A 23,960-nucleotide genomic window follows, 5' to 3' on the forward strand; every position below is an offset into this window, starting at 1 on the left:
AAAGTAGAAAATGGAATTTATGATGAATTCAGATGACCACAATTTTGCTACTCCTGTATAATGAGTATGACATGGATTTATGTAACTGCATGTTTATACACCTTCTTAAAAAGAAAATTTCTCTCGTATGTGCCACTTTAATTTACTCTGAATTCTTAAAGATCCTTCTATATACTCACCACAATTCTCATATTCAAAAATGCCTCATTAAACAAACAAACAAAAAAAACTCTGATTCAGACAGCAAACTGAGTCTGCTTAGTTCAGTTGCAAATATAAGGAGTTAATAATATGGAGATATGCAGGCACTTTAGCTCTGAAAGAGTATTTATCATAAAAAATTTGCTTTCCAAAAACAAATTTTTTTTACAAATATTCACATTTATTTCTCCTTAAATGTAATATCTTATGCTGTTTATAAAACTGTTCAACATAACTGTGTCTATAAATTTAAAAAGCATTTTTATAGGTTTGTAATTATATATGATGAAGTCCTTTAAAATTCACATCTGAAAGATAAACATCTTGGGTTTCCAAGAATATTCTTACTGCATACTAAACATTTTGGCATTAGTTCTTTGTATCGTAAGGAATTAAAAATACATCTTTTTAATGGAATCAGTATTAAATTATAGTGATTCCATTATTTTGATACAAGAGACAGACCAATAAATGATCATGAGTTATCTTCCTTGGTGACTTTTTGACATGAGGTGCAGTTTTTTGGCTAAATCATCTGATGTTCAGAACTGTGTCATGCCATTTTGCCCAGAACTATATCATCCCTTCAGTCTGTTCTGGATTACTTTTATTAGAAATATATTATATAAAAATTATTCAAGGGGTAAAGGGTGGATTAATGATGAAATAAAACCTTTGTTTAAAAAATACAGAAATAAATTGCAAACCTCTTGATAACATTTTTCTGGGCAACTTATCACTGGCTTTTTCTTTTTCTGCTTCATCTTTTGAGGGCTTCTCCTCTTTTTCAAATGATTGTGTTAACTGGATCTGAATTTTCTCCTGTTGGAAGGTAAAATTATTTATTAAGTGAAAATATAAAAGTGATTCAGTTAATACCCCACATTTGTATTGCTGATTAACAAAACTGCATGGAGGGAAAAAAAAGGTTTTTATTTTATCCAACCAGATTCTTCAAGCAAGAAAATACAGCTTACAATAGCTTTACCATGTTACTCAAACTCTTGATAAAAAAATGTTAAAATTAATTTTTTGAGCTGAATATATTAGTTGAAACATATCCCTTGAAAGTATCAATTGAAAATTATCTTAGAGAAAATAAATGTTTTTTATAATAGTTTCAATGAATCTACTTAAAACCCTTGGAGGATCAGAACAAAGGTCTTTTTAACCTATTTTTGCAATGGAGATACCATGTCAAACAAAAGTATGATAATTATCATCAATCATGACAATAAGAACATACGCGTGTCAGGTTAACACTTACCAAAAACTAATTTTCTTAAGTATCCACTTTAAATTCATATTCCTTCATTTTCTTATGATATAAAACTGTAAGTAAAACTTCAAAACCAAATCCCAACTTTGATTATTTCCTATTTGAGTCTACTATCACTGTTCCACAACTAAGTACCACAAAGTTGTTTTAGAAAGATTTCAGACAAGATTGTTTCCCTTAGTGGTATGTAACATTTACTTGTAAAGTAATCATTGTCTAAGACTGAAAAGGAGAACTAATTTTACATTTTTAAAACAATGTCATTACATGCAATTTCAGAACAGAAAGGAATTACTAGATATACAGCTGAAATAGGTTAAAAATCACATGGCTTTGATTATTCCGGCAAAGTTATAAAGACAGACAAACTTCCAGAATGTATCTACTAAAGATAAAGGTGTAGCCTATCTAGATGTAGGCTGAATTGCTGTATACAGTTGTTCTTTAGTGATAGAAAATATTAACAAATGACTTCACTTTTCTGGGTGACAGCTGGTGGTGGCAGTAGGCACAATAAGTCAATACTGAAAGGATATAAATTTCAAGATTCTGAAACTTGCAGCCACCATGATTTCTATTAAACATTTTCTCCTCATATATATATATATATTTTTTTTTTTTTTCAAAATAGTATTTGGCAGAAGAGTTTCAGATCTAATACATATACATATATATGTGTATATATATCCCTCCCCATGGAGTTTCTGACTGCTATTTTTAGCTTTTCTCAGTTCTGATTCCTATTTCATCTTCAAAGTTGTGCTCAGAATATAGGACAAACGTGAGGCACTGGCAAATTCCACTAAAATGACAAAACATCTGCTTTACACCCTCCTTTGTCTTATTTGCCAAACCTCATGCATTAATCAACATCCTGTATTCGTCAGTCATTTTTCTCATTATGAGTCACTTTCTAGTCTACTTTCCTTGTATTTTTAACTAAAAAATAGATATTTAAAAATGAATCTCAGAACTGTTTCAGAAGTAGAATATTTAGAAGTTTCCCTGACTTATAACTTCTATCCTGTTACTCAAGGATAATCTATGAAATCAAGGTTGGAAGAAAAGAGTCCACATTTGGACAGATATTAAACTATTTTATCAAGGTGAAATGTATTTTAAAAATCTAGTAGATATAATGTATCTAGGCTTGTCTTCAGTTGGTACTGAGGCCTTGTTTTCAGTAGCAAATAAACAAGACATGTTAATTTTAAAAGCCTAAGCCCTTATACATAAACTCATCTTGACTACAAATAACTGAAATGATAGCACTATCGCCATGGGCAGCCATAATTCCTTTACTCTTCACTCTGTCACTGTCATCAGTTATTGAGGTCATTTCCTTCTCATAAGCTCTCATCAGACTCAAGTGACATCTCTTTTTTAATTGCCTCTCAACCTTTCAAATAATGAGTTTTATTCCAGATTAATTCCTCAAAAATCACATTCTGAAGCAAGCGTTATTAGCTGGAAAGTGTCTGCTGTCAAGGATTAGATGCTAGTACATTTTATGAGAAGTAATTTATTTTTCAATTCCCATTTAGGTGCAATTTAGTTAACTCAATGCTTGGAAAAAGACTTTCTATTAAAAAGAGTATCTTTTGTTCAGACAAGGTAATAATAGGTTGTTATCCCAAAAGAAAAATTTAACTTATCCAAGAAAAATTGAGAAATAATATATTATGTGGAACAATTGAACTTTGGTATAACCAGCTTATTCATTATCCATATGCTGCAAGTCAGCTTTTTTGAATAATATATACATCAATATACAACATATCTTCCTCATATTAATTTATTTCTCACATAAATTTTCACTAGACAAATTTATGTAGCACTGTAAGAACCCCCATTTCCCTTCCACCTCCTATAATAATTTTCAGATAGCTGAAATGTACCACATCAAACCAAAGATCATGTTTGTTACAGTTTTTCTCAAAAGAAGACACTTTTTCTGGATTAACAGTCTTATGAATGTCTGACTCTTCTCATTTCCTCAATCTCCTTGGACAAGTTATTCTATGGGGCTGATGGTGTAACATTTTGGTCAACAAAATGAAGAAATTAATTTTCAAAAAAACCCCATTACAATGCCTACTGTTCAACCCTGAACAGGTATATTCGTTACTCTGACATGTACCAAAGAACCTGTAAAACTGCTTTTTAAAACACAATTTTATTGAATTTTTTTCAGAGTGTATAAATAACTCTTCAGCCTCATCAACAAGCATGCAAAAGCCAAGTTAACATCTGAAAATGTCCTCCAGGCAACAGTTCTTAGTAAAATACTTTGAGCATATTTCTATTTGCTTTGGAAGTTTATTTTTTATTGCTTAAAAATATCTGTTTTATAGAATTACTACATACAACTATCTTCTATTATGTAAGATTTTAAATATAAAAAGTAAATTTTGATCCCTATGTTCCTTGACACTTTGTCAGTAATCTATTAAAAAATCTTCTTATATAAAATAAAAGCACATAGTGCTTTTTAAAAAACAGAACACATTCTAAACACGTGACAACTACCTTCAGTATTTATAGTATACTTTTGATGACATCATCTTCTAAATCAAGGCAAAGCATCAACAGTCTGTGCTTGAATCAACAAACATACAACTGGCATTAAAAAAAAGGGAGGGTATACAATCTGTCATAGCTCTTTTTTCTCTTTCTCCTTTATTCAATCATCTTTCTTAACCAAAATATTGCCTCAATTCTTTGGAAACTAATTGTTAGGATACAGGAGGACTTCAGGTTACTTAAACTCTTAAAGTAGAACAAGCCACAAACAGCCAAAGTTACCACACTAATAAACATTGTTAAGGGAGTCCAAAAATAATTATATGTAAACGTACAAGTGTAACATAAGACAAAGATCAATCTGTAGCTAAGATTAATAGAAAAGTAAAGTTATAGCATTAAAAAAATATATAAAAAGCAAAAAACCAAACTACTTGTTGAGCCTCAGTAGTTCTATACTTTATAAACAACGGAATAAGAAATATTAGACAACTATTAGAGCCAAGCTATTATGAAGACTGGCTTCACCATGCATTCAGGTTAAGGAAAATGATACATATCAAGTGGAAGTCTTGGGTAGTCTCCCCTTCACACTCAAGAGGTGTTTGACAAATTTTTAAAAGCCAAAATCAAAAGGGAAAATGTCCTCGCAATTACATTAACCAGAATTACTACTGAAATATAACTTTTCCATAATAACTTAAAATTCCCCTGAAGCCATATTCTCAGTTAACTATATGATCTCTAAGTTTTTCCAGAGAGAAATCACTGCACCAAGCCTTAGACTTATTGATAGTTTACTCAGTAAAAACATATACAACACATGTACATGCACACAGAACTTTTATTTAACATTATGAAAAAATATTCTCCAGGAAGCAGGCTTTACCATTGTATCTTTGAATAATAATTGTTTTGCTTTGTTTATTGTTTTGGTGGTTTTTTTTTTTTTTTTACCTGGTTCTCCTGTGATATCTCTGCTGTAGGGGGTGGTGGAGATTCTTCACACACTGCAAGGCTCCGAACTAGCTTTAACTTTGAGCTTGACTGAAGAAAAGTATTTAAAATTAACGCTACATTTCATAAATCTAGGGCTAGAGTTTAAGTTTCTTTATAATAGTTTCTGCTGTGTATAGATGTAGGTGAAATGTGCAAGTTAAATATATCGTTAAATACCATTAAAACTCTTTGTTATGAGGGAAAACAATAACTGCAGTTTTAAAAATAATAGCAATAGCAAGGATGGGAGTAACTTCAATCTCAAAACCCAAAGAATGATGAGAGCCATTTTCTCTACAGATAAAGAACCATTAAAGATATAAAAGCGATGCACAAAAGCGACTAGGCAAGACAAAAACCCCAAATAAAACAAAATAAGCTTTCTGCCCCAAACGAAATGTGACAAAACTAAACTGAATGCAGCGCTGTATGAAAACAAAGATTCATCAAGCATGAGGGAAGGCCCTTGGCATGCCAGCACAAAATATTTACTATACCTTAGACCTTTTTCCTGTCTGTCCAAATGACTGCAATGGCCGCTGAATACACAAGAAAGATTTGCATTAAATTTCATACTGAAACAGAAAAATTGTTTCTTAGTTCATAATCCTAAACCACAGAGAAACTAACTGCACCAAGAATGGAAAACGAGGAAATCAGAGTTGGTTTCAAGTAAAGAAATATTGATTCCTCCCAAAAGCACACTTGTAGAAGATTTTCTAAAATCCTTCTGTGAGTTGGCCATGTTCTTTAAATGACCAAACAGCTGTAACTTCTGTGTTGACTGAACTAAACTGAATTATAAGGTAATGTCTTAGTAGCAAAATAAAATACACATTTTTTGTATTCTGTAACATATCACAGTTTAGTCAAAGTTGGGGGGGGGGGGAACCAACAAGAAACCCTGAGGAATTTTAAGTGGCTGTGCCTAGCAAAGTTCCAAACTTATGATACTAAAGACAATGTTTCAAATGCCCACTGAATCAGAGTACCACCACTTCTCTACTGAGCCTTTTCAGCACTGTACTTCACCATGCTAAAAGCCAAAATCAAAAGGGCAAATTTCATCGCAATTACATTAACTGGAAGTACTACTTAAATATAACTTTTCCATAATAACTTAAAAATTCCCCTGGAGCCATATTCTCAGTTAACTATATGATCTCTAAGTTTTTCCAGAGAGAAATCACTGCACCAAGCCTTAGACTTACTGGCAGTCTTGGTTGTACGTCACAGCACAACCCCAGTTTATCAGCTGGAATCCTATTTGTCTGGTCAAGGGTAGGACAATGAAGTAGAAATAAAGAAAAGTGAGCAAAGTTCCAATAGGCATGTTCACCTTAACCACCAGATCATCAATCACACAACTGGGGGATCCACTCGGGTGAGTGGCTCTGGTCTGTGATACCAGGCTTTGGTTTGAGAAAACAGCTGAAGGGCTTGTGAACTGGACTCTGGAAGATTTTCTTTGCTTCCATCTCCTTCTAATCTACCTCTCTAAGCCGAAACCCAAACAGTACAAGGCCTAGCTATCTATCACTTAAACTCATTAAAACCAAGGAGCCAGTTTGATACCAGTCATAAAACAAAGTCCTTAATACCTAGATTAGTATGCTTCATATATGAAAAAAAAAAAAAAGCCATTTCATTCCAGAATCCAAAAAGGTCTTCCCTGTAGAACCAACAGAAATAAGAATCTATAGCACCAGTGTGGTCTGTCTCCCATTTTGAAGTCAAAGTTCTTGAAATAAGAAGCACTGTACTCTTGGGATTTTGACCCTGGATTTTTCAACAGTAAAAATCAGCAGTACCAACAACAAAAGAAAAACAGAAGGAAAGAAAAAGAAATGACATTGTTTCTTCAAGAGAAGAAATGATACGGACGCATGCACAAATGCACGTAACAGCACTGGCTAAGAGAACTTCATGTTGGTTCTGTCTTCTATTTACTCACTTCTTTAATTTATTCAAGAGGACTTCTGTTACCACTACATATGGAATTAAAAGAGGCTATGTTACATAGAGTAAGGGTTTACAGAAAAAAATTGGAGAAAAATCAAGAGATGAATACGAGCAAAATGCACATCACTAAATAAGTTCTAAGGAAAACAATTTATGATTTATTTCAGTCTTCTGATTGAATCCCTTACAGTTCTAAGTATCAATGGCACATCACTTTGTCTTAAAATTTTGTTTTTGTTTTTGTTTTTTTTTAAAATGAAAAAAATCATTAACTGGCAAGTAAACACTGCACTCATATCCTGGACCAGATTCAAATTTCTAGTTTTGCTTCTTATGAGTAGGTGATCCTAGTCAAGTTATGTCAGTTTCCTTTCCTTGTATAAAAGTTCACACTATTTGGGTTAATTCTCAAAGTTCTTGAAAAAGTGCAGTAAAACAGTGGATTTAAAAAATGAGGGACTTCCCTGGTGGTCTAGTGGTTAGGGCTCTGGTGCCAATGCAGGGGGCCCGGTTTGATCTCTGGTCAGGGAACACATGTTGCATGCTGCACACGCTGCAAGGAAGACCTGGTGCAACCAAATAAATACAATAAAGTATTTTTAAAAGAGAAAAGGGCTTTGGGGAGGCTGTACACTGTCCCTATAGTAATGGTTTAGAATTTCCATAGATTTACACATGCTTTAACCGTCTCCGTTTTAACTCACAAGAGCTCTTTGATGAAGGAAGATTAAACCACAGAGAGGTAAAATTATCTCAATGTGACTTAACGTGTTCTAAGTTCCTGCTACATGCCAGACTCTGCGCCACATAGTAGGCTTATAAAGATGAATAAGACACAGATGTTGGTCTCAAGAGCCTTACAGTCCAGGATCAGAGTTACTAAATAGTCAAACAGAACCCAAGATCTTCAGAATCTTAGTCCCATGCACTTTATATCACACCTATAAACAAAACCTTCTTGTGAGTCAAATACTATTTGTGATTGATAGAATTCTAAAGATAGCCTTCTAACATTTCCCGCCTCTGGTAAATTAATGAAATGCTAATCTAAATAAGATTGTGAAAGAATTTTGCACATGTAATTAAAGTACGAAGTCAGTTGCTCTTAAGATAGAGATAATTCAGCTGGGTCTGACCCAAACAAGCGAGCCCTTTAAAATTTCTTTGGCTGGGAGCGGGGCGGCAGGTCAGATTCAAAGGGTGAGAAGGACCTGACACTGCACTGCTGTCCTTGAAGAGAGGGGACAGAAGAGGGTACAGGTAGCCTCCAGGGGCACAGGGTGGCCCGTGGCCAAAGTCAGCCAGGAAACACGGACCTCAGACCTCCAGCTGCGAAACATTAAGGCACTGCTGTTGTTGGCATGAGTGTGAAAACAAATTCTTCTCCAGAGTCTTCAGATTAAGGGCCCAGCCTGGCCAACACCTCTGCTTTCAGCCTTGAGAAACCCTAAGCAGAGAACTCAGCTGAGCTCAACCGAACTCCCAACTTACATAACTATGAGTTGAAAACTGGACATTGTTTTAATCCTCTAAGTTTGTGGTGCTATGTTATGCAGCAATAGAAAGCTACTACATAAGTAAAGCATAAACTGCCAAAGTGGCATTATTCAATAAAAATCACATTATTTCATATCAAACGACAAAGATCCTAATTACATAATAAATACCAGAAAATCTGCCATATACACACATGCAAACACAACAGAGAAAAGAAATTTGGCTTTAAATAAGAATGAATTATTTCTAAAGTGGATTTTATTATTTAAGGCAAGCCTTTCACTTTTCCACCCCCATTCTGCTCCAGCCCTCCACCCTCCATGTGGCCTACATATATCTGGATTTTAGCTCAGCCCAAGCCAAGCCTCCTTCTCAATTTTTTTTTCCTGTGGAGAAGTACATATACAATTTACCATTTTAATCATTTTTAAGTGTGCAGTTCAGTTTAAATATATTCAAAATGTTGTGTCACCATCCACACACTCCATATCTGTAACTCTTTTCATCTTGTAGCCATTAAACATTACTCCCCATCTTCTCTCATTCTAACCCCTGGTGACTACCATTCTACTTTCTGTCTCTGATTTTGAATCAAAGTACCTCATGTTAGTAGAATCACAAAGTGCTTATCTTTTAATGACTGACATTTCAGTTAGTATAATAACCCCCAACTTTATCCATGTTGTAACATATCACATATTTCTTTCTTTTTTAAGGCTACATGTTATTCCATTGGATGCATATTCCATATTTTGCTTATCTATTTATCTCAAGATAAATGCATTTGGCTTGACTCCATGTTTAACTATGGTGATTAATGCTGCTATGAACACAGGTGTACAAATATCTCATCAAGATTCTGCTTTCAATTCTTTTGATATATATCCGGATGTGTAATTGCTGGATCACACACTAACTCTATTTTAATTTTTTTAAGAACTGCCATTCTGTTTCCCATAATATCTGTATCATTTTAAATTCCCAACAACAGTGTACAAGAGTTCTAATTTCCCCACATCCTTGCCAATACTTGTTTTTCTACTTTTTGATAGTAGCCATCCTAACGGTGTAACATAGTATCTTGTACTTCTGATCTGCATTTCCATAGTGATTAGTGATGTTAAGTATCTTTTCATGTACTTACTGGCCATCTGTATAACTTCTTTAAAAATGTGTATATTTAAATCCTTTCTCCATTTTTGAATTGGGTTGTTTGGGGTTGTGTTGTTGTTGTGTTTTAGGAGTTCTCTATATATTATGGTTATAATATCTTCTCAGACAAATGATTTGCAAATATTTTCTCTTAGTCTATGGACTGTCTTTTTACTCTGTTTATAGTCTTTTGCTGTTAAAAATTTTTTAAATTCTCATTAAGTCCAAACTGCCTGCTTGTGGTGTGACAGCCAGGAAATCACTGCCAAATTCAATGTTGTAAAGCTTTTGTCCTATGTTTCCCCCTACCTCTTCTTAAGAGATTGTGATTTTTTTTTTCCAATTTGGTACTCCGATTAGAAAAAGAACAATGTGAATCATGCTTTATTATGCTAATCAGAGCACCAAAATTTGATACTCCGATTAGAGTAAGAACATGAGAGCAGTGAGAATAAACACTGAATCATTACTAAAATACTGTGATGCAGCTTTACATTTATTGTACATAGAGAAAAAATAACACTGGAGTCAAGGCAATACCCACATGTGAATGGCTTCATTGAAAAGATCCCTCTTACTGGCCCACAATGGTCAGAAGTAGCCTTTGATGGTCTCCTCTCATGTCATTTGAAACTACTGGGTCCAGAGTCTTCTGATACATTTGACTGAACATCTGTTCTACTGGGGCGGGCAAAAAGTTCCTTAGGGTATTTCTATAACATATGCATAAACCTAAACCAAGTTTTTGGCCAACCCAATACATGTTATATGATCAATATCACTTCAAGGAACCACAATCCTGACCAGCATGAAGTTGTCTGTGCCAGCATCTTTCACAAAATAGTACAACCTCTCAGCAAAGAAAGTTGGGTGGCTTGGGGCAAACTGCAAGATGGTCTTCAAAACACTTTAGACATTTCTGGAAAACTCATGGCTGATATACTGCTTAATAGATCTCCATTAGCCATTCTGGAATAAGTCTCCACAACAGCTTTCAGCTAAAGAAAGCTTCTTGTGGCATGAATCAAGATAAAGTAAGATTCACATGTCCCGAGTCTTCACCCCTTACCAGCTTGATAAAGACACTGAGCATCTTCCTGAACCAACTGGCGGTTTATCTGTGTGTGTGTGGGGAAACACTTTACTTAATCCTTTCAAATCCAACCAACTGAAGATCAACCTGGTGTCTTATCTGGCTCTCATCAGTCAAGTTTCACAGAATTAAAAGCAAGTCCCACTCCAAGGGTGGCCCCTTGGAGTGTCCTCATTTCAGCAAATGTTGAAACTTGTACAAGACTCAAAAAGTCTGAGTGTAAAATGCACCGAAACACAGATGCTAGTTTTAGGTGAGCTGGGCCCAAACAAGGTTGGGAGAGATCATGAAGGGGCAGCATGGTGCTCCAGAAGTACGCAAAGGTAGAAGGCTAGGGTTGAGTCATGCCTGTGCCACTGGGTCTCCAGGTGACACTGGCAATTCATTGAAATAAGTTTCTGAAAAACGGGTTTGTGGGGCTCAATTTTGAGTTGTGACTCTTGAGTTCTATGACTCTAACACCAAAATGGTTGGTCATAACCTTGAGCTCCTCTAGCCAATTCGGGATCCTTTTTAGTAGAAATGTCATCAGAGGGCATCGTTCCTCTAGGTATTTCTCCCTCAGGTTCATGAAGGATGGTGGTGGTAAAGGTAACTTTCACAAAGGTGTGCAGTTTTCAAATGGAAACCTAGCCACCCTGAGGCCACCAATAAACACTCTTGCCCTAGACCTGAGCACTAACTTTTTTCTTAGAAATACCATTCTCTCTCTGGTAAAAGTGAGCTGTTCCAGCAACTTTCCTCCCACTTTGTGGGGACAAGATCAGCATGTCTTCTCTGCAATGTAGGTTTTCACCGTGGGCATCACACAGGACCTGTGATCCTGGAAGATGCCATGGGCAGGGCGTATGGCTTCACTAGTCATTTGATAAGAGTAGCTTCCACAGCTTAACAGTTGTTTTCTTGTATCAGCACTGTTCAATGTACTGCCCACAGAACTGTCAATGGGTAACACTGGCATCACCTGGGAGCTTGCTGGGATGCAGAATCTTGGCAGTCTTACCCCATACCTTCTTCAGTCTCTTTTGTGGTTTTGCAGTCTTCAGTCTTTGCCCTTCTTAATGTTGTTGACTTTATAAATGGGTCCAGCAGCTCTGGCACTATGGTCCCTGCCCTCCTGGGTGTGTAGTTTATAACAGGCATCTTGGGCAGTGGGATGTCTTAGAGGCAGGCCTGGGGACTGAGAAAGCTCTCTTGGCTCACCCCTTTGGTGTTATGTCTAAGAAGTCATCACCAAAATCAAGTCACGAAGCTTTCTTCCAGTGTTTTCTTCTAAGAATTATAGAGTTTTATAGCTCTTAGAGGTCTTTGATTCATTTTGTGTTAATTTCTATATATGGTCTTAGGTCAGAGTCCAACCTCATTCTTTTGCCTGTGGACATCTAGTTTCCCCAGCACCATTTTTAAAAAGACTATCCTTTCTCCATTGCCTTGGCACTCCTATCAAGAATCATCCGATCATATATGCAAGAATTTATTTCTGGGCTCTCTAGTCTATTCCACTGGCTTATGTGTCTGTCTTTATGCCAGCACCAGACTGCTTTGATTACTGTAGCTATGTAGTAAGTTTTGAAGTCATGAACTGACTCCTCCAATTTTGTTCTTTTTCAAGAATGTTTTGACTATTCCAGGTCCTTTGAAGTCCCACATGAATTTTAGAATGGGATTTTCTATTTCTGCAAAAATGACATTTGATTTTGATGGGAACTGCACTAATCTGTAGATCACTTTGGGCAGTATTAACATTTTAACAATACTGATGTTTCCAATTCATGACAATGAATATATTTCAATTTAATTATGTCATCTGTAATTTCTTTCAGCAATGTTTTGTAGTTTTCACCGAACAAATCTTTCACCCCCCTGATTAAGTTAATTCCTAAGTATTTTATTCTGTTTATAATCTCTCTGCAAATCGAATTGCTTTTGCAATTTCCTTTTCAGATTGTTCACTGTTAATATATAAAAATGCAACTGATTTCTGTGTGCTGACTTTGTGTTCTGCTACTTTACTTGCATTCATTTATAGGAATAGTGTGTGTGTGGCAATAGAAACATTACTAATCAAAAACTCTGTACAATTATTTGGGACCATACCAACAATTCAGAACTCCATAGCAATTATGTGGGAAAGTGAACTTCTTGAGATTAATGTGACAGATTGCTTGAATTAACTCTAAATAATTCTTAACAAGGTAGTCATAAAAATTCTTAAAAGATTATAGTCCCTAATAAAAGTGAATAAAAAACAATCAACACTGTCATACAAGCAAAATTATTTATACAAGAAGTGGTCAAAGAACTTTCTATTAATTAAAGTAATATCTGCTTGGAAACATTCAAGGAGATGTCTAATGTCTGCTGGCCTCTCTCCAGCTTGATGATGCTATTGTTTTATTATCATGGCTTATGCAGCTTTATTGAAGAAAAAATCAATTACTACAGAGCTATTAGTTGATTACTCATCCACTGACAACTGGCATCATTTATTCAGTGCTATATTAAACACTGTATTCGAAGACAGATTAACTAACAGCACCAAGACTCCTAACAATATATACATAAAAATTACAAAATGTTTGAGACCCTGTTTTAGAATACAAAGGGTGTTTGACTTCCAGTTTCCACTCTCTGTAGAACAAGAACAGGTCATTCCTTTATTGGCATAAAATACATCACATTTTCTGTACTGCTGATGCTATAAATTCAACACCAATTCTCCAGCACATCAGTTATAAACATGAAGCATATCATGTAACCTCTCAAACCTCTAACAGTGGACGGTTTAAACAAGGATGGATACGGTTAGAATAATGCTGCTTCCTTTGATGAGACAACTCAGCATCCATCTCCCTCCCCCTCAGATGATTCTTCAGCATGATAAAGCAGAGTGAGGAATGGTTTCAGTCTCATAACCAGGTTAGAATGAAGAAACTGGCCACGTAATACACATGCTCCATTAAAAAAAATAAAGCTCCTTGGGCAACTGTCCTCTTGTAACTGCTTTACAGTTTCTAGAACCATTTATCCTCTGAAGATAGAACTAAAGTCTTCTCAAATGAGCACATGAATGAATGGATGGAGGTAAACAAAAAATAAAATGAAAAAAGATGAGGCCTGACAGGACAGCACCCAGATGAGAAAATCAAAAAAGGAACAATAATTTAAAGTTTACTTCAGCTATGATGAAGGTTATTCTAACTTTAAGGTAGCATCACATGGCACAGTTCTGAGTCCATTCCCGAGATACTCAGTAGTGCTTATCTGTTTTATAGATCCGTGCAATCTCTGGCACCAGGGAATCATCTAGGTTTGGATCACATATTAGTGAACAAATGGATAAAAGAACAGTTTGTATAAATACTGTCTTTAACAAATAGTAGAATATCATAAGAGTTCTTTATAATTTTATACTATGACATCCCTTCATTCAAAAATTAATTTTCCTCAATAAAATACTAAAGGGATGGTCAGGAAATTAAGACTTGGAAACAGATGAAATGTTTGCTTCCTTAAGAAAACATTTCCATTTTCCTAAGTCACTTTTAATCAGCACATACATATAAATTTGAGTAAAAATAATAGTTGCTGTTTAAAATGAAACCTTCAGGAAGTATCTTAGAGGTAGAAAAAGAAGATGAAATGTCTACTAGTATCTTAGAAAAAAAGGCATTTCAGAATAGGTAACTCCATATTAAGAGGTAACCACATAAAACAGGTTTTTTTTAACCAGACACTATTCCCTTTTCATTCTTAAAAGAGTTGACTTACTTATATTAAAACATAAAATTTTTCTCTAATTTTATCTACTTTGATTCCTAATTTCCATTACTTAAATCTCTGTGTACATTATTTCGACTGTAAACCCCTTGCCAGATACCTTGCATAGAGGAATCTTGAGCCTCAAAATCTCCAAGCAGAGTAAATATATCCACGTAAAAGTAAAATCTTAATAAACATTTGAACAAGGAATACAGCATTTCAATGGATTAACGTAAAACGAACTCTCATATTCTCTTTGTTCCTCTTCCCAGTCTTTATCCTCACCATACTATATGGAATGTGATATGAGAGACCAGGCCCATTTTTCTTTATTACACTATTTCCTTGCCATGGAATATGTTTTCAGTAAGTGTTTGTGGACTGCATGAAATTCTCCTGCAGTATGAACCACTGAGCCATGATTCAACAGTGGCCATCAGAACTTTTTTGTGTTTACTGCCAAGAGCTACACAAGAGACATGGCAGAAAATGTAATACAAGCACACCTCGTTTCACTGTGCTTGGCAGATACTGTGCTTTATGAATTGAAGATTTGTCGCAACCCTGCTTCAAGCAGCACCATTTTTCCAACAGCGTTTGCTCTCTTTATGTCTGTCATGTTTTGGCAATTATCACAATATTTCAAACTTTGTCATTATTATTTTATTTGTCATGGTGATCTGTCATCAGTGACCTCTGATGTTACCACTGCAATTATTTTGGGGTGCCTCAAACCACACCCATGTAAGATGGCAAGCTTAACCAATAAATGTGGTGTGTGTTCTGACTGCTCTGCCAACCAGACAGTCATTTCCAGTCTCTCCCTCTCCCCAGGGACCCCTATTCCCTGAAACACAACGATGCTGAAATCAGGCCAGTAAATAATCCTACACTCACATCTAAGTGTTCAAGAGAAGGTAAGAGTCACATCTTTCTCAGTTTAAACTGAAAGCTAGAAATTAAGCACAGTGAGGAAGGTACGCTAAAAGCTGAGACAGGCAGAAAGCTAGGCCTGTCTGCCAAACAATTAGTCAAGTTGTGACTACAAAGGAAAAGTTCTTGAAGGAAATTAAAAGTGTTACTCCAGGGGAAAACATGAATGATAAGAAAGTGAAACTTCCTTACTGCTGATATGGAGAAAGTTTTAGTGGTCTGGATAGAAAATCAAACCAGCAACAATATTCTCTTAAGCCAAAGCCTAATTTAGAGCAAAGCCCCAACTCTCTTCAGTTCTATGAATGTGGAGTGAGGTGAGGAAGATGTAGAAATTTAAAGCCAGCAGAAGTTGGTTCACAGAATTTAAGGAAAGAAGCCATCTCCATAGCATAAAAATGCAAGATGAAACACCAAGTGCTCACGCAGAAGCTGCAGCAAGTTAGCCAGATCTAACAGCCTTCTATTGGAAAAAGATGCCATCTAGGACTTCCATAGCTAGAGAGGAAAAGTCAATGACTGGCTTCAAAGCTTCAAAGAACAGGCTGATTTTCTTATTAGAGATTAACACAGCTGGTGACTTTAAGTTGAAGTCAGTGCTCATTTACCACTCTGAAAATCCTAGGGCCCTTAAGAATTATATTAGACCTATTTTGCCTGTGCTCTATCAATGGAACAACAAAGCCTAGATGATAGCACATTTATTTACAACATGTATAACTGAATATTTTAAATGCATTGTTGAGACCTACTGCTCAGAAAAAGGATTCCTTTCAGAATACTACTGCTCATTGACAATACACCTGGTCACCAAGAGCTCTGATGGAGACGTACAAGATTCATATTTTTATGCCTGTTAACAACACACGGGCTTCCTCACTGCAGCCCATGGATCAATAAGTAATTTCAACTTTCAAGTTCTTTCAATGTCTTAAGTCTTATTACTTAAGAAATACATTCTGTAAGGTAGCTGCCACAGATAGTGATTCTTCTGATGGATCTGGGCAAAGCCCAGAAAGCCTCTGGAAAGATTCACCATTCTAGATGCCACTGGTGATTCACAGAAAGAGGTCAGAATAGTAACATTAATAGAAGTTTGGAAGAATTTGATTCCAACTCTCATGGACGACTTTAAGGGGTTTAAGACTTCAGTGGAGGAAGTAACTGCATATGGAGTGGAAACAGAAAGGGAACTAGAATTAGAAGTGGGGCCTGGGGACTTTTCTGGTGGTCCAGTGGTTAAGAATCTGCCTTGCAATGCAGGGGACATGGGTTCGATCCCTGGTTGGGGAACTAATATCCCAGCCACAGGGTAACTAGGCCCATGTGCTGGAACTACTGAGTCCACATACCACAACTAGAGAGAAGCCTATGCAGCTCAACAAAGATTCTGCATGCCACCACTAAGACCTGACACAGCCAAAAATAAATGGATAAATATTTTTAAAAAAATGAGAGAGAGACACAACGAAAAACACTATCCTTAAAAAAAAAAAAAAAAAGTGGGGCCTGAAGATGTAGCTTAATTGTTGCAATTTTACTATAAACCTTTAACAGATGAGGAGTTGCTTCCTGTGCCGGGTGAGCAAAGTGGTTTCTTGAGATGGCATCTACTCCTACTAAAGATGCTGTGAACATTACAGAAATGACAACAACGGATTTAGAATATTACATAAACTTCACTGACGAAGCATCAACAGTCTGAGAGGACTGACTCCAATTTTGAAAGAAGTTCTACTGAAGGTAAAATACATCATTGCATGCTACAGAGAAACTGGACATGAGAGGAAGTGTAAATTGATGCAGTAAATTTCAATGCCTTACTTTAAGAAACTGCCAGTGACCTGAAGGTCAACCACCACTCTGATCAGTCAATAGCCATAAACATCAAGGCAAAACATTCCAACAGCAAAAAGATTATGATCTGTCAAAGGTTCAGATGATGGTTAGCATTTTTAGCAATAAGGTATTTTTAATTAAGGTCTGACTATTTTTTTATACATACTGCTACTGCATTTTAACAGACTATAGTCTAGTGTCTACAAGTGCTGGGAAACCAAAAAATCTGTGTGACTCGCTTTAATGTGGTATTTGCTTCAATACAGTGGTCTGGAAACAAACCTGCAATAAATTCAGTGTATGCCATAATCCAAGTTAATCGCCTGTTGAGAAGCATGACCTGGAAGAGTGAACCTTTGGTGCAGAAAAGAGACTAGAAAGATATCTTTTACCATTTCAATCACAAATGCAATAGAATTTAAGCATCTTCTCTGATCCAATCAGGATTCTGACTTTCTGCCATCACTGGGTGTACTGATGGCAGGCATGACAATTTTTTGTTTTAAAAAGTGCTATTTCTAAAAATGACTAGAAAAACTGTTATTCCTCCAAATTTCTTAGATAATGGCCACCTGACTATACTTAAGCAGTGGAATCTAAATGCTTTCTTACTGCTGTATGAGTTGATATCATTTTCTAACACATTTCTGGCACTTAATGAAGAATACAGTTTTTGAGTGAATGAAAGAATAAAACAACCTTTAAAAGAACCTTCTTAATTTATTCTAAAAGAATAAAGTATAAGTTTTGGCACATAGCCTTCAAGGTCTTTACGATGTAGAAAGAATGGTAAGAGTATTTTTCTCCCCAAATAGTTATTTACTTCCAGGGCTAACTAAAACAGAAGTGTAAGACACAACACTTTAATTTACCAGTGTATGGGCTTCCCTGGTGGCACTAGTGGTAAAGAACCCGCCTGCCAATGCAGGAGACATAAGAGACACAGGTTCCATCTCTGGGTTGGGACGATCCCCTGGAGAAGGAAACAGCAACCCACTCCAACATTCTTGCCTGGAGGATCCCATGGACAGAGGAGCCTGGTGGGCTATGGTCCATAGGGTCACAAAGAGTCTGACACAAATAAAGTGACTTAGCAGTACAGGGCTAACTAAAACAGAAGTATCAGACAGTATTTTAAATTAAGAGCTTATGGTAGATTAAAAGTCTTTCCTACTGAGAGACAGGATCAAATGCCCCCTCCCCTTAAATCTGGGCTGGCTTTACTAACAAGTGTTATCAAAACACAACAGTGGAAGTGACATTCCGGGACTTCCAAGCCTAGGTCACAAGGATGCTTGCAGAATTGTTCGGCTCTTGGAACACTTTCTGGAACCCCTGAGCTGCCTATAATGAGCCTGATTGCCTGGGCCAATTGTGTTGGAGGCAGTCCAGGTATGTGATCCTAGTTCCAGCTCAGCCTGCATTCCAGCTATTGCCACCAACAAGCCAGATAAGTGAGTAAAACAGTTATGGACCTTTCAGGCGAGGCCACCTGACATTTAAATATCAGTGAGGGATCTTTTTTGAAGCCTTGTATGGACAAGATTCACTCAGTCAAGCCATTGCTCCATTTCCCAACACATAAATCACGAGATATTAAAAAAGAAAATGTCATTTTAAAATTGCAAGCCCTTATTTTGTGATTATCCATTGTACAGCAACAAATAACAAGAACACTTAAAAGTAAGCATTGTTAAGTACTACTTGACACAATTTTTACCTACCTTGAATCTGTGGCCCATCATCAATTTTCATCTATGCCTGGAATTAAAAGCCTTCTCAGTGGTTGGCACTAGGTCATCATACATGTGTAGCATCAAATGCCTCAAGCGACCTTTTTCCTTCACCAATCTCTTTTTTTCCCTCAGTCACAGTTGATCGATTGCTCCCCCAGGGCTGTTTTTGCCAACAGAACTCCTGCAGTTTCAATCTCTCTATTCTAATCTCTTCTAATCTTAGGTTATTTTGAACTCTCACAACACTGATAGGTGCAAAATGGAATGAAAAAGTATAAAGCCACTAGAAAAACAATATTGGCCACATACGAATAAAAAGAAATAGGTGATACAAGCAAATCAAAGAGCTAGATTCAGCAAGCTAATCCAGGTGAGCACCCAAAGCAGCTGATAGGCATGTTGCAAAGGGTTACCTTACCCTTACACAATTCTGAAAGTGAGTTTTGTATGAAAAGAATAATTATGTATTGAATATTTAATACTTGTAGCCAGAGGAAAAAATCTTGTTTACCTGCAAATCAATATTGTTGTCAATACAACGTTCATTCTTCTCTGCCAGAATCTTCCCATAGTTTTCTGATTTGGTAAGATTTTCAACTCCGGTTGTATCTTTCACTTCTGCCTCCAAATCCTTCATTGTTTCAGTTTCATTTTTTATAGTAACAGTATCAGACATCCTCATTAGCAAAGGTTATTTTAGAATTCTACAGGGAACTTGAAGCCTTAGCAAGCAAGAAAAAATTTTAATTCAATTTGAAATATCCCTTACATTCAGTTAGTGCAAACTGACTAAGTATCTTGAGTTCCACGAATAATGTCAAACACACACAGATAAATGCAAAATTCCTGCTTCCAAAGAGCATACAGTTTAGTGGCAAATATATCCAAATTAAAATAATCATAAGACAATGAGATAAGGGACATAGTAAGGGTATGAGGTGATTTTGATGTGCACACCACTGTGAAAGTTCATAAGAAACATTAAGGAATAAGTCCTACCCAGATGAAAGGTAATGGATGGAGAGTTATAGATATATACTTGGCTGACATCAGAAACCTTTTTATCTGAAGGGATATTATGAGTATTATCCCGTGGGAAAAAAATCTTCCTGTCATAGTTTCAGAGCTTTCATTTAGCACTCCTAAAATTTCTAATTTCTTAAATTAACTTGCAATTCCAAAAGGAAATAACTTAAAAAATAGCGACATTCTACACAAAACACAGTTGTGAATTTGCACTAATAACTGTCCAGCACTATGAATCAAGCCCTGAAAACTCTCCTGATTTACATGACTCAGGGCCAAACAACATACATTACCAGATGCTTTAGTACTTCAAAGGAGATCAAATACAAAAGAAGCCAATATATTTCATATATTCAGTGAGTTTAAGACAACAATGGGAACTTTATACTGAATATCAAATAGGAACTTATCAGATAAAGCTCTCATTTTAGGACATATGAGATATGTGAACCTGAGAAGCAGAACTTATAAGCAAACCACTTGCTATTTTTTCCTATACTTACTGAGATATTACTGATAAACAACAACATATAAGCCTAAGGTGTACAATATGATGATTTGATACACATATATATTGTGAAACGAGTAATGCAATGCATCACCTCACATAATTAAATTTGTGTGGGTGTGGTAAGAACAACCTATTTCAAAATGCATCAAAAAAATGAAGATGAACTGATCAGGTAGAGGGATGGGACAGATGCAGGTTAAACCAAGTACAATAGAATGCTGATGGTGGAATGCAGGGGTGGTTAAACGGTTTCACTGTAAAATTCTTTCAACTTCTCTGTGCTTCTGAAAATTTCATAATTAAATATTGAGAAGGGAAAAATCCAGTAGACCTTGTTTTTTCTATACGGAAAATTCCAGAGTTCTATTCCTAAAAGAATGTTTTGCAATGAAATATCTAAACCTATCTTAGGAATCCATAAATACATCTGAAAAGCTTAAAAAACAAACAAAAAAAGAGGCTTCCTTAATTATATTCATACCGAAGTTAAGTGATTCATTCTCAAAACAGTAAAGTTACTAAGGGGGAAGGGGTTATTTAAAGTACTCTGATTGCTTATGATTTTGAAAGAAAAATCTCTAATTTTTCTCAAATGATGAGAGGTGAGGTTACCTGATGTGTCCTATGGATTTGGGATTGTGGTGTTCCACAAAAATAAAATAAAATAATCCAAGGTTCTTTTTCACCGTTGTCAGCCAGGATGTCAATTGTCTTGACCCATTTGGAATCTGGCAGGAGTCCCATGTCCTTGTCACCACTGTAGATTCCTGGACTGAAATGGACTGTCTTGGATCAAATATATCATACCTCTCAGTGGCCTAAAATTAAAACAAAATAGGCAAGGGAAATGAAATACAACACAGTAATTTGGAAATTAAAAATACTGCTCTTGGTGACTTTACTGTTTTCTTGTCCTAAACAAGAGCCAGAACACTTAGTTCTACACAATTCTGACATACACTGGTCTTGTGAGCCTGCGTAAATCATGAGGCCACCTAGACTCTTCTGCTATAAAAGCAGAAGGGATAAGAAAGTAAAGCAATAGATATATAATAAGAACTGAGTATATGGTCAGTGTTGTAAGGGAGATGATGATTTTCACTTTAAAAGTTTGCCCAGTATCAGAACCAGGGAATTCCTGCCTCCAAGAACTATGATTTTTAGAGTTTTCTTTCAAAGCTACAACTCCATGGATGTAAAACAGTAATTTTTAAAAATAATCACATTCTATGTTTTTAAAAGTACAAAAGAACAAAAGCTGTAATAAGCCATTTAACACGTTCAAAGAAACACACATTGTCTGTTAAAAGCAAATGTCTATAAAGGGCGACAGACTATTTTTAAAGACACCTGAAAGATTAAGGCCAAAATTTTCTCAGTGTCATCTGTTTTTATGGTCAGTTTCATTTAAAGTTTTCTCTTTTTTTTTCGTACAAGGGACTACATCACAGCAAAAAACACTTTCTGTGTCACTCTTCCATCTTCCTTTGACAATCTGTTGTCAATAAATAGGACAGCAGAGTTTTAAGGTGAACCACTGCACATAATGGGGTCTAACCACCAAGAGATGCAATACTAATACTGCTGAGCATACATCACAGAAGAATTCACATCTTATACTAATTCTTTAAAAACGACTTTGAAATGGAATTATTTTGAACCCCAACACAGATTCATATTAGTTTCCATATCTCAATTATACTGTGTTTGACTAAAGGACAACAGAAAAGGAGGTATTACAAACAAGTGCTAAGCTGTTTTCTAACTGACGTTGTCATTTCAATATGACCAAGGTTGCTGGGCCACTAAATATAATGACTAGGCTTAAGAAAAAAAATCCACTGAAACAAACCAAAAAATACTTAAATATATTATTTTTCTCATTTAAAATTGTTTCTCTCATAAAATGGTAGACACAAGATGGCAGCACTCACTAAGCAGCAAAATTCTTTGCATTCTTGCAGAAATTTTGTGATATAATTTTGACTCTTTTACATTCAAAACTCTAAGAGAGCATAGGTGCAGTTCACTTAAGAAGTGAGTAAGGTACCACGAAAGGAAAAGCTGCAAGGGATAATGAGGAGGAGGCACAATGTGAAGAGGTGAACAAGGATTAGAAGATCTTCTTAGGACCCACCAAATCCAACTGTATGATAAACATGCAAGTTATCAGTGCCCAGAAGTAAAATGACTTATCCAAAGTCATACAGCCAATTTACATGACCAATACTTGCTAATAAGCCACACTACTTGACAACAAATTAAAGAGTGCTGCTGAACCAACTGGCCAGTTATTGCCTGGAAAGGAAGTAGTGGTATAATAGGAAACTCGAATGCACTAGCATTAGTGTTTGTGTGCTCAGTCACGTCTGATTCTTTGCAATCCCATAGACTGTAGGGAGTCGGACATGACTGAAGCAACTTCAGGCATGCATTGGAGAAGGAAATGGCAACCCACTTCAGTGTTCTTGCCTGGAGAATCCCAGGGACAGAGGAGCCTGATGGGCTGCCGTCTGTGGGGGTTGCACAGAGTCGGACACGACTGAAGCGACTTAGCAACACCAGCAGCAGCAGACTGTAGGGAAAAAATATTTAACTGATAAATGGTTAGAAGATTTGAATGGCTTAAAGGTCAAGCACTTGCGGCAGTATCCCTCACAGACTGGGCACCCCAAAAATGTTATAACAGCTTTCTTTCATGGTCAGAATCACCTTAGGCCAGCAGCTGGTTGAAGCTTTATCTGTTGTGTCCTGGCTGCACCCTGCATGATAGCAGACTGACTGAGGCCCACCTAGGGTGCACAATTGCCTTGTATACCTCAAGTTTTCTTGTGCATAAATCCTACAAAGCTCAACAGAATAGAATGACTGGAGTTTGTATGAATGTGCCTATGCTGGGGAGGAGGGTGCTTGCCTCAGTGCACAGCCTCATTGGGCTCTCATTAGAGCTTTGCCATTAAACATTAAAAATTCATATTAACTTTACTTCTCAAAAGTAATAATGTATTTATTTTAAATACAAATGTTTTCCTCTCTAAATCTTCAAGTAAAAGAGAGATTCCAGCTTCTTGGTACTTACTAAAACAAAATTGCTTTTATTGTGGCACAAAGCCTATACTTCTAGGGTTACCTAAGGCTATGTGGACGTGTAGGTGTCAAGTACAGGAAGCCACAGACAGAAATGGCAAAATATATCTCTGCCACAACACTAAGGAGTCAATTAAATGCACCTTCCTTATGTAATAGATAGCTATACAGTAAGTCAACATGATTAAGGAACTTAAATGAATTGGGCAGGTTTTTACAATAGAAAGACGAGAGGAAAAAAAATATTGAGGTCTATTAAATGCATACATCTGAGTACCTACTGTTACTGATATTTAAAATCTGAGCTTTTGAGAATTTGTTTCAACATGAAAGAGATGGACATACGCACTCAATATTCAA

At 36.1% G+C, this 23,960-nt stretch overlaps 1 protein-coding gene across 3 annotated transcripts in view; it reads right to left on the reverse strand.

The window, feature by feature from the left end:
- The window catches only part of R3HDM1 (R3H domain containing 1), a 95,218-nt gene extending 73,963 nt beyond the window's left edge, over nucleotides 1-21,255 (reverse strand). For 2 of the 3 annotated variants that reach the window (XM_068968042.1, XM_068968041.1), the window contains exons 1-3: nucleotides 21,126-21,255; nucleotides 19,488-19,698; nucleotides 909-1,023 (exon numbers count right to left, since the gene is read on the reverse strand). In XM_068968042.1, coding sequence (XP_068824143.1) covers nucleotides 909-1,023; nucleotides 19,488-19,658 — 286 coding nt within the window. In that variant the 5' untranslated portion in view covers nucleotides 19,659-19,698; nucleotides 21,126-21,255. Of the gene's footprint in view, nucleotides 1-908; nucleotides 1,024-4,960; nucleotides 5,051-5,499; nucleotides 5,542-19,487; nucleotides 19,699-21,125 lie in introns of all 3 variants that reach the window. The other variant, XM_068968040.1, reaches the window with a different exon arrangement.
- Nucleotides 21,256-23,960: the final 2,705 nt, after the last annotated feature.

Source organism: Capricornis sumatraensis, chromosome 3 (assembly GCF_032405125.1).
Source record: "Capricornis sumatraensis isolate serow.1 chromosome 3, serow.2, whole genome shotgun sequence".
Taxonomy (NCBI): Eukaryota; Metazoa; Chordata; class Mammalia; order Artiodactyla; family Bovidae; genus Capricornis; species Capricornis sumatraensis.